Genomic DNA, 18,584 nt, shown 5'->3' with positions numbered 1-18,584 from the left:
AGATGAAAGCGACTTCATGCGCCTCACTATTCTCCAGTGGCCGGGACAATTACAGGAGTTTGGCAGGAGGCAGACAGTGGGGACTCATACCGAGTGGATGATCTTTGTTTGGCTCTGGCCTGTCATCTGGTCTGTATGCTTCTGTCTAAGCCTATTCTTCAACTCCACCCCTGGTGTAAACACAAGCTAGCTACACAGTTATTCATTATTCAGGAGAAATCTTCAGCAAATGCTAATTAGGGACATAGACGTCCTATTTACGTTATGGTCTGATTTACTTTGGACCAGTGTTTCTAAACAGTGAGATTTAGGCCTTTACCCCAAAAAATTAAATATTTATTCATTTTTTTATTTTTTCCATACATTTGCAAGTTAAGGTCAACATTGAATAGGTCGTGGATATTAGGTGGCGGTGGTCAGTCCCTTTATCGTCGGTTATCTCCATAGGTATCCCATTAAATAACACACTTAAATCCATCTTAAACCTCACCCTTCCCCCTACCCGCCCAAGTAGAATATCAAAAAACAAATCAAATGAATATAAAACAAGCTAAACACACACAAATCTGGAATGAACATGGTTGCCCGGTGGGATGGATCTGACAACCATCCGAATCTGTGAAACAAAGACAGTCCTTTTGTTTACTCTTAAACCACGTGTGCGGGTTTTTGTGCCTTATTGCCTCATCATTGGCTGTAAAGAGAATAAGAAAAGAAACCGTTGACGCACAATGCCTCGAATACAGTATGTGACCCCTAAAAAACACTTTATAAATCACAAAAATACGTACAGGAAATTCATGTCAATCCCAGGCAATCTTGGGACTGAATTGGCACATCCTTTCTGCTTTTACTTTCCATCTGTCTTTTCAATCCATCGCTCTTCGGTTGCTTATTATACAAAAAGAGCGTTCCTAGAAAATAAATACAAACATTTCCAATAGTTTACTGTGACCCTACAAATGTCTCCCTCCTCAATGCCTGTCCATGTTCCACTTCCATAGGCCTCCTCCCTTCTTTGTGAACACTTTCATGTTATTGTCCAGTGTGTCCAATTACAGTCAGAATAAATAAATAAATACATATAAATTAATAAATACATAAATATGTCCCCCCCCCCTTAAATAAATACAGATGTTTTTAAACATATATTTTGTCTTGGCTCTGCAAAACCCTAAACGTCAAGTCCTCCAGTATTCATAAGCTTTGAAACAGTCCCACAGTAAAGAAAAAAACAAAAAACAAAGTTCACTTCCATGATTTCAGAGAGAAAATCCTGCCTCCAGATATATTTAAATGGTAATGTTGCCGCTCCTGGTGGGCCACCAGTACCCTTTTGCAAAAGTTTGCAAAGGGAATGGCCAATGATCTCTCTCTTTCTCTCATCTTCTTTACTTTTCTCAAACTATCACCGCTTCTTTCCAGTTTTCAAACCATCGGAACTCTTACATAAAAACATGTGAGCAGGAGTGTATTTTTAAGTAAGAAAGTCATTTTGAAATAGTTTTTACTGATTTATTTTCACCAAAATTAAGTTCAAAGACACTGCTGCTGATAATCATTTTTCCCTTTCCACATTGAAACAGAGGACGTGGCATGTCCTGTTGACACTCAGTCGAACGCTTGACTAAGAAGGGTCAGATGCGGATAAGAAGTAACAGTAACATTAGGCAGAAGAGCACAGAGGGAGTTTTAAGGGTCTCCGTGCAAACCTGGCTGTGCTAGGACCCCTCCTCCTCTGTGTTCCCCGGGGCGTAGTAGCCCGCCAGCTGCTTGAAACGCGGCCCCCAGTCGCTGAGGTAGGAGAAATCCTGCTCCGAGGCGGTGGACAGCGTGTGGATGGAGCTGAGTGAGAGGGCCGGTGAACTGCTCCCCTCGAAAGCGTACGTTTGGAAAGAGTCGTACGGCGGGACCGACAGGTCCGCGTCGGCCTGATCCACCTTCTTGCGGATGTAGCCTTTGAAAACGGAGAAGTCTGCCGCCGGCCCCGCTGCCCCGCCTCCTCCTTTTGCTCCGCCCGCCGCCCCCGTCCGGCTGGCGGTCTGGACCCACTGGGGCAGCGAGCGTATGTCCGGGCCAGAGTCGGAGCTCTTGGACTCCGGGAAGTCGTAGAGGTTCCTCAGGGCGCTCATGTCGTACGCCTGCGTGTCCTGCTCCCCTCCGCCCTCGTCGTTGTACTTGATGACGTTGTCCCTCATGTCCTCCTCGTCTTCGGACATCCGCTGGCCCTTCCTGTGCCGTTTGAGACTCAGGATCAGCAAAACCAGAACTTGATGAAGAGAAAGAGACAGGTAGAAAGAGAGAGAGGTAGAGAGTGACCGTGAGAGAGACATAAAGAAAAAAGATTACCATCTGCGGGTATTGCAATATTACATCATATGGATAGTTGATTTTAGTGTAATGTTTTTTTTTTCAGAATAACATTGTTAATATTGAGTGCCAAAAACGGCTATGGCCGTTTTTTCAAATCCAAACGTTGAGTGCCAAAAACAGCTATAGCCGTTTTTTTGGGGGGGGGGAAATATATATATATTATTTTTTATTATTTCTTATTATTATTATTATTTTTTTATCCACACAGAACCGTAGATAATGTGTTCCAAAGATATACTGCTCCATTCACTTCCTGTTTAAAGTATCTGGGAAATATTCTGTATCTCGGCTGTGTTTTATTATGTATTTTTGGCGAAAACATGCTATTTTCAACTGGCTGCAATTATCTCGATTTTACGAGACTCCTGTGTATATCATGAGGGGATCACTGTGAGGACGGTGATCACAGGAAATATTTTGACGATTTTAACGATTAAAAAAATCGTTCAAAACGCTGGCACTAGCTGTACCCTGTTTTAAACCCCCCAATAGAACTGGGTTGAGGTAAATGCCACAAATCATACAGTAGGATGTTGAAAACTGTCATTGCTTTGAAATCTGTGACTCTAATGAGGTTCGGGACTGCATAATACATTTGGATTAAGGGCTGTCGGGCAAGAAGTTTGAAGAGGTCGATGGTAAAAGAGGAAGTGCACTTCATCAAAGTAAATATAAAGACATAACCAACCCTGAGATCAAAATGTGAAGTCAGCTCCTTCAATAAGGTTTCTGTCAATTACAGCAGGTTTTACTGGAATGTGCAAATTAGTTTAATACAAGTATGAAAATTCACTTCATGGAGGCTAAAATGACACAAGTTTCCAGCTCTAATTTGCGTAACTTTGATCCCCCCATAAAGACAATTACCTTTCTCAAATAATATTTTAAGTTTTACATTTCAATTGCATGAGAATTGATTTTCCACAATCCTAATTGCTTTGCCCAGAAATATTATGTCAGAAGCTTAACGGATTCCAATCTTTCTTTCAATACTTATGTAAATACATAGTCCAAGCACCACAGAGTTCAAGCTTACATCACTGCCGAGAAACAGAGGACACCAACTACCTACAATGGGGAGACAGATGGCGAGGAAAATAAAGTCTGGATTAAAAAAAAGAAAATAATTTAGATGGATCCCTTAATAGTCTAATGAGATGAGAGGAACACAAAGGCTGGATGCATCTAAATAAATCAATGAAGATTTCATCTCAGTTTAGTTATAAGTCTGGATTAAAAAAGAAAAAAGTTTGGATGGATCCCTTAATAGACTAATGAGATGAGGAAAACAAAGGCTGTATGCATCTAGATAAATCAATGAAGATTTAATCTCATTTTAGTTATTTTAATTACTGCCTACATATGTGATTAAACCGTTCTCAATTCGTTCAGACGCTCGCGCCCCCGACTTCATCATTCCTCCTGAGGGATGCTCCGATTCCCTTGCAAACTTCAACTAGATGTACGGCTCATGATAACAACAAATTACCACTTCCCATAATGATAATGAAAACGCACTACCACACATATTTATGAATCATGCATTCTGAGGGAAATTAGAGTGGTAATGCACATTAATATATATATAAAAAAGGAGGAGAGTGGATTAGGATAGCTGATTAAACAGTATTCACAAGCATAATCTGAACTTCAAACACTGTATGCTCTCTTCAACAGTTATCTCAGGCTTAAATGTATAGTAAGTATGATTTTCAAAAAAACAATGTATAGACTCAAACAAATATAATCCCTCTCAATCATCACTTATGACCCATTAGAACAGTGGTTCTCAAAGTGGGGTCCAGGAATCCCCAGGGTCTTTGAAAGGTTCCAGTCCTCAGCAAAATGAGTTTGAGCTATGAACTATGAAAAATTAACTATTTAGCACTATTGTAAAACATTCTACAAACTCTGCTATTTTCACCTTTGGTCAGGAGGCCTGCACGATTGTTGTCATTGAGCCATGGGAGTTGAGCAAACTTTGAATGGTGTTTTTACAATCCACAACTGACAAACATTACTCATTATACCTTACCCAGATGAACCCTAGCATCCCTATTCTGGGCGTGTCATAATAGTTGTGAGCTTGTAAATGCTATAGGGTGTAAGAAGGGGACCAAGTGTAGACCCCTGACCCTGACCCTAACCCTAACCCTTACCCTAACCCTAACCCAACTAAGTATATTATATAGGGTTTAAGTGGTTAAGTTACTCTTGCAGCAACGGGCATACAGGTAGAAGGGTGTGTGTGTGTGTGTGTGTGTGTGTGTGTGTGTGTGTGTGTGTGTGTGTGTGTGTGTGTGTGTGTGTGCGTGCGTGCGTGCGTGCGTGCGTGCGTGCTCTTATATGTGTGCGTGTTCTTATATCAACCAAGGCCTTAGGTTACCTACTAATAATGAGAACTATATTGCTTTAATCTTGTGTGATCCGTCATTTTACAAGGGTAGATGTCAATTTATTCTTGAAAAACGGTGGAAGTCAGGTTGTTTTGAAGCAAGGACTCTCCATGTGTTCCTTAATTTTCACTAAAAATTCTCTTCTCTCTCTTTCTTCACAACAAGGACCTTGAGCAGGTACAGCAAAGGAATGCCGATGAGGGGACACTTAGATAGATCATTAAACGGTGGGTGCAATACATCTTCTGGAACGTACACATGTATAGTCTGTTGCCTAAAACAAATGTGTGCAAACCCACAATACAAGAAAGACCATCTATTATGGTGTCTGTGCTGTCCAGGATGGCACAGAATGTTTGATGCTCTAAGCTCACATGACTACACCCGTGCTCGGTTAAAATGAGATATATGGCCAGATCGTTTAGCACTCAAACTAGATGGATGATACTTGCTTATGTGCGGCGTAAAGGGGACTGCAAATACAGTACAGCATTGGTTCTCAGACTTTTCCATGTCAAGGAGACCCAAATGATTATGTATTATGATTATGTACGGACCCCCATCTGAAAATGTTTTGTGCCACGGACCCCATCCAAGATTTGCGCTGTTAAAATGTTTCAAAAATATTCCAAATTGTTCAAGATTTTTTGAAAATACCAGATCTACAAGCTTGTAGATCCGCTATTTTCAAATTGCAAATGTATAGGCTTAAAGTGGTTAAAAAGAATTTGATGCTATATTAACTAATGTTGCAGGGGAACACCCTCAAGGTCCTCCAAGGGTCCCCGGACCGCACTTTGAGAACCACTGCTGTAAAGTATGTAACCCCACATTCCGTTACCTTGGAAGTTGGTAGGTGACTCACGATATTTGTTTCACCCTTTCTTTTCAATTCTGGGTCCTTCCTTTCCATTCACTGAGCACTAAGAGACTCTGTGACAAGCATATTAATCTATACAAATGACTTGTTGCAGGTCCCAGTAATTGTCTTTATTTGGTGTAAATGACCTGAAAAATAACTTACCGACGGGAAAAAAACGTCCTGCTCGGAAGAGCGGCGCTCGAGTGAAGAGAAAAACTCTGAAGATCGTCTGGGGGCCTTTTATGCAATATCTCTGACTGATAATGTACAATCACACTCCACTTACATTGTTTGGTGCGGTCCGCCGGGACACCGGCATCTCCGCTCATTGTGTTTATTCTTCTTCTCCTCCATAAATGGGTAGAGAGTTAATTGCCATGGGGTCCAGGAAACATTCACAGCTCGCGATAGACTCTGGAGCGTGCTGCCATGCGTGCCAAGCATGCGCTCAGACAATTACTCTCAATCCCCACTGATGAGGAGAGTAATGGGAGGTGGGGACCTTGACACTGCAAACTGTTTTGTACATACAGATCAGCTGCTTCTTGTAAAATGCTGGCCAGTAATTTCCATCAAATCACACTGCGGGTGGTGGTAATGTGCTTTTGTTTGCAGACCTTTTTATTTTTTTACTGGGAATACCGCATGTATTTTTGGTAGGATTGATAGAAGGCACGATAATTTAATGTCAGGCTGTAGCTTAGGCCATTAATCAACGTGGCTTGTGTAAAAAGACGGTATCTGTTATGCACACCACAAACGCCAGAGGCCCACTGCTGCCACGGATGCCTATCTAGCTACAAGTACACAAATAGCAATGTCCAAGGCCATGTATAAGTGCATAGATACATGCTCTACCTCTGTAGGAACCATATGTACCTGTATACAGCTATTACCTCCACATACAATGCTCGGCCCCCTTGTGTACAGATGTTTCGATAAGCGTTCCTGACAAGACGGCTAATTTCCCCTTGGGCCACGCTGGCTGAGCGAGCCCAGGAGTTCATCACGGCAGATGGGTGGTAATTGGAACGGATGCGTGCAGATGCTGCAGCGCAGTGGAATGGATTCATCACATCAGGCCCCTTAAATGAACTGATGGAGGGACTGTTTGTTTGTAGGGTAATTAGGCAGAAATTTGTTTTCATTTTTCTCATCATCCAACAATTGATGTAATAGGGGTGGTCCAGCCTTGGGAGAAGGAGCGCTCCGCTTGGGCTAGGTAGTTAATGGATGTGTGCCTGTGTGGGTGGGGCTGCTCCCTCACAACAAAGGATGCAGTGCTAAAGATTTGCGCTGCAGTTATGCACTTACAGTAAGCCCTATATACTTCGCACAACAAATCGCGAAAATAGCCTATTTACAAGCGTACCGATTTTTCTTTCTTTTTTAAAATACAATTTTGAAATGTTATGCCCAAATTATGGACTCCAGGGTTAAAGCAAGAGGTGGAAAGATGCTGATGTGGATGTATGTGCATACAAGTGTGTGCATCGTCCATGTAAGAAGAGGCAGGACAAAGCTTATCCAACTGTGCGTGTACAGTTTGTTGTTATGCTTTCAGAGGGAGCAGCACAGTATTGGCTAATGTGATGATTGCTGTAGCTTTCACATGGCCCACTCCAGTCCAGCTAGCCACTCTATTAATACCACCAAACAACCTAAAGCACTACTGTCCATTTTCGTTCCCCTGAGCCCGGCACTTGCAGCTCGTAGATTCTATACCATCCACACAGTGGACAGGCAGCATCCAGGTGCTTCCACTCAATCTGTGCCTCCAGCCATAAGGGAGTATTTTATACAAATCAACGTCACTCAGTCAAATATTTGGCAACTTATTTTCTATCAGTGTAATCTGACTGGTTGCAACAGTTTTTGGGGAGGAAAATTGCTGATCTACAAGCTCACAACGCGGTGTATTGTCAGCTTGTAGATATATATAGATATTTATGATATTTTTGTGTTACACTGTTGTATTACGAAATAGGGCTTAAAGGACAACTTTGGTTCTTTACAACCAAGGTTTATATTTTAGCTTGTAATTAAAGTAAATAAAAGATGAGTGTTATTTTTTTTTTTCATTTACTGCTTTCTATAGTTTTAGCAATTTTCGCGATCTTTTTTACAGTGGGCGGGGGCATTCTGTCCGGTGGCTAAATATGTATTTTTTACACAATAAAAAAGGTATGGTGTTCTTTGATGGCCAGATATGAGTTATTGGGGGCTAAAAGAGCTACTGTAAATAATAATAAATAAATCGCCAGGTTATTGTGTAAAAAAATACATATTTAGCCACCGGACAGAATGCCCCCGCCCACTGTAAAAAAGATCGCAAAAATTGCTAAAACTATAAAAAGCAGTAAATAAAAAAAAATTGACACACATCTTTTATTTACTTTAATTAAAATCTAAAACATAAACCTTGGTTGGAAAAAAACAAAGTTGTCCTTTAAGTAGTAAAACAGACTATTCAATTTTTTTCATTTTAAAAAATCTATTAGGATTTTTTCACGTTGATTCGTTGATATCTAAAAAAAAAAAGTTTAACTTTAATAAAGATAACACGCTTCAAGATTAGTTGATCATTTAAAAAGTAATCGATAGAATAATCACTAAGAAAAGAATTGCTAGTTGCAGCCCTAAATCTGACACCATGACATAAACAAAGTGGTGAGACTCACAAGTGAAACATCACTGTTAAACATAGCTCTGCTATTCTGAATAATGTATGGTATGGACTTCAATGAGACAGGCGCTCTTCAGAAATACGCACATACCATCGACACAGTATCTAAAACGGCGTCTAAACTCGCCTGGCAAGTTTAGATGCTGGGAAGTTACATTCAACTCCGATTTGTTTGGATACGTTGCAGAGCCCAGAGCACGGAACCACAGCGCATTACCAACACAAAATGTATATAAACTCTGGAGGCCAGTGTCTATAGATATGTACAGTACAGTATGCTGCATTTCTGGCTTTTAGAACCTTGATGAATAAATCATGCTCCTGCTTTCGACGCCACACCGGAATATGTTTTGGCTAATGGGAAACACGGCTTTAACTCGCCTCATTACAGAGGCTGTTTCAAAGCAAGAAAGCAAAACAAAACAAGCAACCGTTATTCAAAGTTGAAGCGAACCCTGTGTCACGCCATCCATCATTCACAGCCCACATAATGTAAAACATATGTAAAGTGTTGCGCGCAAGGGAGACAAAACATCTTGATTCTTTCTTTCTGGCACAGAAGAGCGGGATGAGGAGAGTGAGAAGCCGGCTCATAAAACTTTCAGTGATGACAATGCTAACCCTCTCAGGTCTGCTCTTCCTCAGAGAGAGAGAGTGAGAGAGAGAGAGAAGAGAGAGAGAGAGAGAGAGAGAGAGAGAGAGAGAGAGAGAGAGAGAGAGAGAGAGAGAGAGAGAGATAGTGCATGTGTGTGTGTGTGTGTGTGTGTGTGTGTGTGTGTGTGTGTGTGTGTGTGTGTGTGTGTGTGTGTGTGTGTGTGTGTGTGTGTGTGTGTGTGTGTGTGTGTGTGTGTGTGTGTGTGTGTGTGTGTGTGTGTGTGTGTGTGTGTGTGTGTGTGCGCGCGCGCGCGTGTGTGTGTGTGCGCGCGCGCTCACGCGTTTGTTTGAGTGTAAAAGCATATGCATGTGTTAGTTTGTTTTTGTGTATCTGTGTGCACGTTGGGGTGAGTGTTTGACAATGTCTTTTTCGTGTGTGTGTGTGTGTGTGTGTGTGTGTGTGTGTGTGTGTGTGTGTGTGTGTGTGTGTGTGTGTGTGTGTGCGTGCGTGCGTGCGTGCGTGCGTGCGTGCGTGTATGTGTGCGCAGCACTCGCGTACAAGTTTGTAACAGAGAAAGTGAGGAAAGGCTTGTCTATTTAAAGCCTTCTGTTCCAGAGGGATACTGTGCTGAGGCAGCTCTTTTGCCTGTTTGCAACCCCCCCCCCCCCCCCCCCCTCTTTCATTCCATCTTCAGCGTTGCACAGAACAAAGTGACTTGACATCACTGATAAAGCCAGGCATTGGGTGTACGTACATGTGCTTCTGCTCAGGCAGAAGAAGCTATCCCCTCGTAAAAAATAGCGCAGACAAAATGTCCGACATGAGTCACCCGTGAAGGAATGATGAAAAATGTATCCCCTTCCATGTCATTTGTTTTGTCCTTGTTTTTCTGCTGCTGTGTGATTTCAATGCTGAAATATAGATAACTTCAAAAAGTGGCCACTAAAGTATGCTTGGTTGCGTGAATTTCTAAGTGGAGTGAACCTTTCTTTATATTTGTATTATTATTATTTTTATTACAGTACTTGCTTCATACACAGTAGAATTCTGCATTTTAATTTAACTCAGAAAGTAAGATGTGACCCTTAAGGGTCCATTTGGTTAAATGTGTACACTCTCAGAGTTACAGTAAATTAACACTCTGAATTTTACAGTTCATGAAGAACAGAAGGGCGGGAGTGACCTTTGTTGATCCCATGGAGCTTCACCCAGCTGATGGCTTTGGTCACGATGAGCACCCAGGAGTAGCTGTTAAGGGTTAATTGCCTTAATTGCTCAGGGACACTTTGACATGTAGACATCGGCTCGTCAGGAGACAAACCGATGACTTTATGATTACCAGACGGGTGTACGTAAAGACGGCCTCAACCCACTAAGCTACGGCCAAACCTAGAAATCGTTTATTTCCACTTCAGAGCACCTTTCCAACAGGAAATGTGATGGTTGTACTGTTGTTGAGGGTGTGGTCTGTGATGAAGAGGAATCCCCATGCCCCTTCATCATACTTTCATGCTAACACTTACCGATAAGGATGAGCATGCAGACCAGCAGCGCTATGAGGGCTCCGGGGCTGAGAGCAGCACTCATCACATAGGCGGTAGCATTGCAGGATTGGATAGCTCCATCTGTATTGCAAAGAAAAAAAGAAGCACTCCATTTGTATTCAAACAGGCCCTTGAAACTCACTAATGCACCTACCCCCGTGTTTTACCTTGTTTTGACACCAGTTCTTTTCTTTATTCAACAATTTTTTTGCGAATGTGATTTTTTTCAAACCATTTGCAATGTTGATTTTACATTACTTCTATAAATCTAAGAAATTGATAAATAATGCATTTCACTACTGCTGCAGCTGTTGTTAAAACTATTGCTGCAGCTGATAATGGGGATGATAAAAGTGAATCTTTGGGGCACACCAGCCAAGCATGTTATCGCAACAGCATTTCTGCACTTTCTACACTGCCTGTCTAAATAAAGGTCTTATTTATGGAAATGCCCATATAAACATAAACTGATTACCGTATCCCAATCAGGTTACGGTCTTAATCACAGTAAGCAAGGTAGAGTCACAGCTAGACTTCAGCTCAGTATTTCAGTTCATTACTTACACCATTATGCCAAATGGCAATGAAATTGTCATGAAACTGAAAAAGGTCAAACGTAAAGGTCACAATCAAAGGCAAGGTAAAAATTGAGGATGGGTGGGGAGATCTCATGGAACTTAGTGGGGTTATCAGTAGGCAGGTAGGCTTGAGATCATACTCAAGAACAAGGTCGAATTACATAATCAGACATATCTGACAATTGTATAGTGTTAGAGGATATGCACTCAAGTGAGTGCAATGTTTTTAGTTTCAGTGTGTAAACTCCTTAATCGGATTTATTCCAATTATTGTTAGTTGTTTGTTTGTGTGCTGTATGTGTAAAACATCACTGGATACAGAACATCATCGTATTCAGGAAAACCTTGTATACAGTGCACCCTCGATCACCAATGATCAAATGCTGTAAAGCGTTCAGGAATATAATGATAGTTGCAATTATGCACCACAACAAGTAAGCACTTAAACTTTTACTTATTGCTGTAAACCAATGATTTAATGTAATTACAGTGTTATTTGTTCACATGTAAGTAAGACTTGACTTACTTGACTTAATCCTGTTTGCCCCCTTTGGAGCATAGGGCGTCCACCATGGATCTCCGCCTCACTCGAGAGCAAACTCGATGCAGTAAGGAATGGTCAAAAATAGCCGTGCGTTGTGACGTGTTGTGAGCTTATTTTGGTTGCATGACACCAGAGCGCAACAAAGGTTAACTCACCTGGGTCGCAGCCACACACGTGAATGGTCAGCGTGCCTGTGGAGCTGAGGGAGGGAGGCCCACTGTCCACCACCAGTATGGGCAGGAAGTAGACATTCTGCTCATGGCGGTTGAAACCTGAACGCTGGGTGCGGATACCAGCCGTGTTGTCTGGGATGGTGCAGGTTGTGGTGGAGGTGAAGGTGGGGGCGGAGGAAAGGTGAGAAATATAGATGGGGAGAGAGAGGAAAAAATGAACAAATAGAACAAAAGACAGACATAGCAAGGCTGTTCAAGACAAGATGGAGGTTTTCAAGAGCAACCGCCGTTACTTCAATTTACAGCCTTTCCCAAATGAAGTCCTATTTATTAGATTTCTGCAGCGTGACAGTGTGTTACTGAACGCTTCTAGCCTGACATCCTCACTCAGACCAATTCGAGCTGGCAGATTCGCCAGATTTCCAGGCTAGCACACTTCAGCAGGTGACCCCATTTTGTGTAACTACAAAGCTTAAACAAATAATAGTTTTTTATACTTGGGCCCCTGATTGGATCAGAGGATGTTGTGTTTGTTGTATGATAATCAAAAATAGCTTTTTGAAGTACTCATCGTCATTGTAGTGAGTTTTTGTTCTGTTCATTGTTCACTGCATGACGACTTGAATAAACAAACAGGAACGGGACAAAAACAGGGCATGACAAACCCCAGAGATAATCCAACAATGTAAGCAGTTCAAGGACTACTCCATCTGGAGGGCGCAGGCATTGTCACACTCGGGGTTGAATCATTCCAACAGCAAAGTGAATTGGCTGCGTGATGTTAACATTCATCAGGCAATCTTTTTCAGTCAAATAAAACCGAGAGAGAAAATGGGGGAGAGTCACTGTTTGAAATTAAACTCCAGCAGTGTGTATATACGCACCCTCTACAGGAGACATAGACAAATGTAACACAGCATACGGGAGGAGGATTTGACAAATATAGTCAGAGCAGCTTCTGTGGATAGACTCGGATAAGGGATACAAAGCAATCCATCTCCCGGAACATATATCACTGTCATTCTCGTCATCCCAAGCACTTCTCTGGCACGTGTGGCACAATCTTCATATTACCGTTTATGTACGGGAACTTTTGCTGAGTGCAACGCCCATGACACTGTCCTTTTGACTTTTACATAGTGGTCTCCTCAGTCACTCCCATCAGTCTATCTACCTCAGAGGAGACTCCCTCTGTCTTACGCTTCATTTATACTCCATGGTGCGAGGACGTCGCTTGCTGAAAATAGCTGATATGCAAGCTCACAACGCGTTGTGACACTGTCATATGACAAAGCATAAATCAGGCTTTAGAGATGTCAGATTCAGGCATTTTGGTTTGACTATTTCCATCAACTTCACTAAACTTAACATTAATCAACACAAAAAAACAGGTTTTGGACTAAATATGAATCATCAATAATGTGAACGGAACAGATCTCCTTTAAGGTTAAAAAAAAGAAGAAGCAGTTCTCCGTTTTTGCATTTAAAAAACAATATCCTTTTAAGGGTGAAATGTGACATTTTCAAGATAATTCTTTCAACATGTTTGTCACATTAAAGTTTCTCTGTAAAAGGTGAGGATTGTGTCCGTGTCTCCCGGCAACAGCAAACAATTACCAACATGGGGATGTCTTTTTTGTCCTCGTATGTCATGGCACGGAGACAGAATGTGATGTGAGGCTGTGATGGGGAGAACACAGAAGTGACAGATTGAGTGTGACAGGTTGACAAATGTAGAGAAGACACTGGAGTGGAAAAAAGGGAGGTGGGAGGATAAAGGTCTGTGCTGCGCTCTGTTTGTCTTTGCGAAGAAATATACATAACCCTGGATCTTTGTTGTACGGAGAGAGAGAGAGAGAGAGAGAGAGAGAGAGAGAGAGAGAGAGAGAGAGAGAGAGAGAGAGAGAGAGAGAGAGAGAGAATAACCCTACACAGTAGTATGTAACCCTAAGCTCAAAATCCCTAACCCTAAATCAAACCCTAACCTTGACCCCAACCTGAACCTTTTCATAATCATAACCCACACTCTGAAAAACAAAACCATTTTAGTTACGCACGCACGCACGCACACACTTATGCGAGAGTGTGTGCGCCATAGTCATAATGTAGGTGGGGATGGGAGGAAGTGTAGCATGGAGACAGTACATCCAATGATAGTGCGTGGCTGGCTGACTCGCTGTTTGACTGTGTTAGCCCTGAATGAGGGCACTGTCCGTGTGTCTCTAACACGTGACATAAAGCAACACAAAGCAACACGTGAATTCAATTCCAGCTGACCATCTGAGTGTGGTTGTGATCGTGTGTCATTCCAAGAGAGAGAGAGAGAGAGAGAGACAGAGACAGAGAGACAGGAAGGGAGAGAGAGAGAGACATGACAGACAGACAGACAGACAGACAGACAGACAGACAGACAGACAGAGCGACAGACAGAGCGACAGACAAAGAGAGAGACAGACAAAGACAGAGAGAGAGAGAGAGAGAGAGAGAGAGAGAGAGAGAGAGAGAGTGAGTGAGAGAGAGTTGGAGACTTCCCGTGTGTGTGTGTGTGTGTGCGTGTGCGTGTGCGTGTGCGTGTGCGTGTGCGTGTGCGTGTGTGTGTGTGTGTGTGTAAATGTGCGGGTGTGTGTGTGTGATGTGTGGGTGTATGTGTGTGGCCGTGAGTGCATGCGTACATGTGCCTGTTCGTGTGTGTGTGTGTCTGTATGTGTTTGTTTGTCGATTCACTCTTGGGCTTTCAGCACAATAGTGCAGATACTATACACGTGCATGCATGTGAGCGGGGAGCCAATGCAGCCTCCACATGGTGACATTTCCTTCGCCAGGGCCACTCCCCTGACATTTTCCCGGTGTCACATCAATCTTGATTTAGCCGTGCGTCACATTCACTTAGGTACACATCTCCAAGCAGGCATCCGCAAACATCTAATCCAACTTGGCTCTAAAGGCACAGTGTTTTCAAAAAAGCACGCAGAGGCAGGCAAAGTTTATGTCCAAACCAAAGCGGCAGCAGTGTGGGGAACCTTTAGCCTTACATAATGCAGTTGCACCAAAAACGATAACATGTTTAATTCATGATGACATTTGAGGCAATTATGAAAGTTGTTGACACTCCATTAAAGTAGGCTATAATAGGGCATTGAGTTTGTAGTAAACATAATACTTAGCCCACACATATTTAATAATTAATGATTGTACACTACGATTCATATACAATTCTAGGGGAGAAAATTACAGATAATGCCCATGCTTGAATTAGCAAGTCTTTTTTTTTTTCACCAAAGAGTTAGTCCAGAGCTGAAGAGCAGTTGAATATTTAAAATTTCTGTTTTTAACTATGTGGAGTACGCAATTATTGGGAATTTACTGCATCAGGGCCGGGTAAATGGTCAGTTACTTTAAGTATTTGTAATGGCCTTTAAATACTTCCCTGTGATTATGTACACTTTCTGGTACACTTTATATTGTTCTGTACAGCAACCCCATCCCCCATTTCACTATTGACAAGAAAAATGTATTCACAAACGCTATTTGGCTCTAGTTTCCCCTTTGGGTATTCACTTGACCTTTGACTTTAACTCCCTTGTACAGTCGTTCCCTGGGAGCTAAATGATGGTGAGTTAGTGCAACTTCATGTTAACCCATTGCTCTACAGTCAATATGACCTTATGGTGAAATGTCAGTGAAATGCAGTGGTGTTCATCATTATGTACTGTAGTACTGTGTACTGTTCAGTCTCTCTTATTTTTTACTGCTTCCTGCTCTTGCGGTTGCAGAAGTCTATTGCTGTTACAAGTTACACCACCACAGCGTTTCATGCCAGTGGCATATCGCTCCCCTACACACCATGCCCAACCTCATTCCACAGCTCAGCCAACCTTTGCCCTCTCACCTTTGACATCCCAGAGAGTAAAGTGTCGATTGCTGGAGGCTTCAGGGGCCAGGGTGAAGTAGAAGCGATGTCCAGACTGGGGTTCATCTCTGTCCACCACGCTGATAGTGTGGATTAACTGGGGAGTGAGAGATGGAACACATAGAGAAGAGAGGAACTGTCAGTGAGACAAAGGTTGCCACTGGATGCTAGTTGTAGACAGGCTATTATTTTTATTTTTTTAATATTATTATTATTTTTGAGCCATTTCACACAGCTGGACACGGTGGGCCCTATTTTCGCTGGTGCCTTATCCATTACCCCTAAACATTTTTTTTTACTATAAAAAAAAAAAAATCAAATAGTTCATATGGACAATCTACAAGCTCACAACGTGTCGATGTAGATCGAGATAGATTGAACTATTTGAAAATGTTTTAAAAAATAGTAACCCTGGATTAAGATAATAAGATACAGTGCAACAGAAATGAATACTTTAAATGGAAAGACTCAACTTGAGTCGCAACTGGGTCGCAAGACAAATTTCAGTGTGAACTGACAATAAAGTATTATCGTATCGTATCGTATTACAGTATGATCGATTAATATTTGTTCTCTACAGATTTGTAGTAAGAGGTTTTTGACTGTGGCCTATATACTGTTTGGCTCTGACTCTTGTACTCCTATAATAACTGTTGTTTTTATTGTTTGTGTACTAAGAATTTACGCTAATTCTATAGCCACACTTGAACAATAAGTTCAGCTGAATTTATGGTCCATTGTATAATGTTGCGTGCTGAAAAACGGATTTGGCTTGAAAATAAAGTTATTTTCGGCAAGCGACACCATTGCACCACATAGTATAAATTAGGCTTGGCTAAATGTATAAAATACAGTGTTATGTAAACCAATTTTCCCTGGTTGATGTACTGTGTCCTTATTCGCTCTGCAAAAGGATGTTTGTTTTTGCAGCCTCCCTTTGTGAATTTTACCTCTATTATGTCTTTGGCTCTACATACTGCTTCAATATTGAGTTCTGTTTTAACCCTCCAGCAGACATTCACAGGGTAACTACTAGCAGTTGTGTTGTGGGCAGATAAGGCTATTCCATTTCCAAATGAATTCTAACTTGAGGCCTAACCAGCAGATTCCAACATTAACTCTCTCTCTAACCTCTCACCTCCTCTCTACAAACCTGCAGCCATTTAAACTCTACTCCACTCTACTACAGTGGTTTTCAACCCTCTTCATATTAAGGCCCATTATTTATTCGGCATTTGAGCCACGGACCACCATTTGATGAGATTTAGACTCTCAGACCCAATATTTTGTTGCCGTTTGATAAGATTTTGTCCACCATGCTGTATTGATGTTGGTACCAATAGGATCGAGATAGGCTAACGGGCAAACATTGATCAAAATAACAATTCTCCTACATTCTATAATTGTGTAGACTTCTTGTAAATTAAGTAATGCAGATGTTTAACAAAAATGTAACTCTTGAGAGCGTAAAATGAAACTAAATGGACCCTTGCGGGTCCATTTGGTTTAATTTTACACTCTCTTTTATTTACATTTTTAGAGAACCACTGCTCTACTACAGTGAATACATCAAAGATACGGTACTTTCCAGTTCAAGCACCGTCTCTATCTGACTGTAATGGCTGTGTTGGTTAGCAGTGTGCTACCTGTGTGCTTCCCATGAAAGTTGGCACTTTCATTAAAGTTGTCAGCAATGGCTTGGGAGCTAGAGTTGTCAGGGAACCCGGAAGTTCCCGGTTCAATCCCTGGCTCCTCCTGACTTCATGAAAAAGTGTCCTTGAGCAAGACACTGAACCCCTTACTGCTCCCGATGAGCAGGTCAGTGCCTTGCATGGTTGACTCCATAGCCTTGTATTGAGCGTGCCAACGCGTCGTCACTACGGGGGGCGTTGGCATTGGGCGTGGTATTGGGCAATGTTAAGTCAACCTGGTTTTTACCCCTCAAAGATGTCCGCCGCTACCAAAAGACACTTGTTGACGCCCCTTTCAGGAATTTTGGCACGCTCTATTAGAGAGTTGCGTCACCCCGGGGGGCAGAAAACAGTGCCGTCACGTGGTTCATGTAAACTCAAAATAGTGACAAACGCTCCAGTGCATTCCGTAAACTTCTGGTTCAGGGCTTTGTCACTATTGCTTCATTTCAAGGACCACCAGATATACATTAGGCCACGGACCCCCATTTGATAAATAAAAAATAAATAGAAGAAAGGAAAGGAAAACAAAGCTGAGGGAACCCCAATCTACACTGTGAAAGTCTCGTTTATGTGTTTATTCAAATCTGAGAGCGTACAAATGGGTCCATGTGGGTCCATTTGTATGCTATCAAGAGTTAAAGACCCATAGGCGTCCATTTGGACCTACAGTATAGTAGTTCCCGGACACCATGTTGAGAAACTTCAAACAGTGGAAAACTCTAATTGTTTTTGTTTTGATTAATTTTTTCTAAAGTGTATGTAAAGTACCTCAGCAGAAACGGACACAGAAACAGGTCTATGGTACGAATTTCAGCTTTACTGGGATGCAGAATGGGAAGAACCAAGAAACACATTTACTCAAGTACAATTTTGAGGTACTTTTACTTTACTTCAGTATTTCAATTTCAACTGTATTTTTTAATATATAGTACTTTAAACTTCTACTTCTGCGAATATTGTATTTTCTTCACTCTACAATTATTGAGTTAGAACATTGAGTTAGATTAGATTTAGATTATAATTGCAAAACACACGTTAACCATATAAGCCCTATTTTTTTACTTAGTCTTCAGCTATTCAAAAATAGCAGATCTACAAGCTTACAAGGTGTTGTGATAAAACATCTTTGGTCTTTGGTACAGTAAGTATATTTTGATGACAATACTTTTGTACTTTCACTAAAGTAACATTTTGAATACAGGCCTTTTCTTGGAACAGTATCGTAGTAT

The 18,584-nt window shown here is 41.7% G+C and overlaps 1 protein-coding gene across 1 annotated transcript in view; it reads right to left on the bottom strand.

The window, feature by feature from the left end:
• Positions 1 to 1,599: 1,599 nt before the first annotated feature.
• cdh22 (cadherin 22) overlaps positions 1,600 to 18,584 on the bottom strand; it is a gene marked incomplete at its 5' end in the record, with an annotated part of 105,699 nt that continues 88,714 nt past the window's right edge. The window contains 4 exon segments of the mRNA XM_084061520.1: positions 1,600 to 2,269; positions 10,436 to 10,537; positions 11,734 to 11,883; positions 15,641 to 15,758. Of these exon segments, the coding sequence (XP_083917646.1) occupies positions 1,722 to 2,269; positions 10,436 to 10,537; positions 11,734 to 11,883; positions 15,641 to 15,758 (918 nt within the window). The 3' untranslated portion in view covers positions 1,600 to 1,721.

This window comes from Gymnoscopelus microlampas, assembly GCF_963454915.1.
Source record: "Gymnoscopelus microlampas genome assembly, chromosome: 7".
Taxonomy (NCBI): domain Eukaryota; kingdom Metazoa; phylum Chordata; class Actinopteri; order Myctophiformes; family Myctophidae; genus Gymnoscopelus; species Gymnoscopelus microlampas.
The sequence above is the reverse complement of the archived record's forward strand: the minus strand, read 5'-3'. Positions and strand labels throughout refer to the sequence as shown.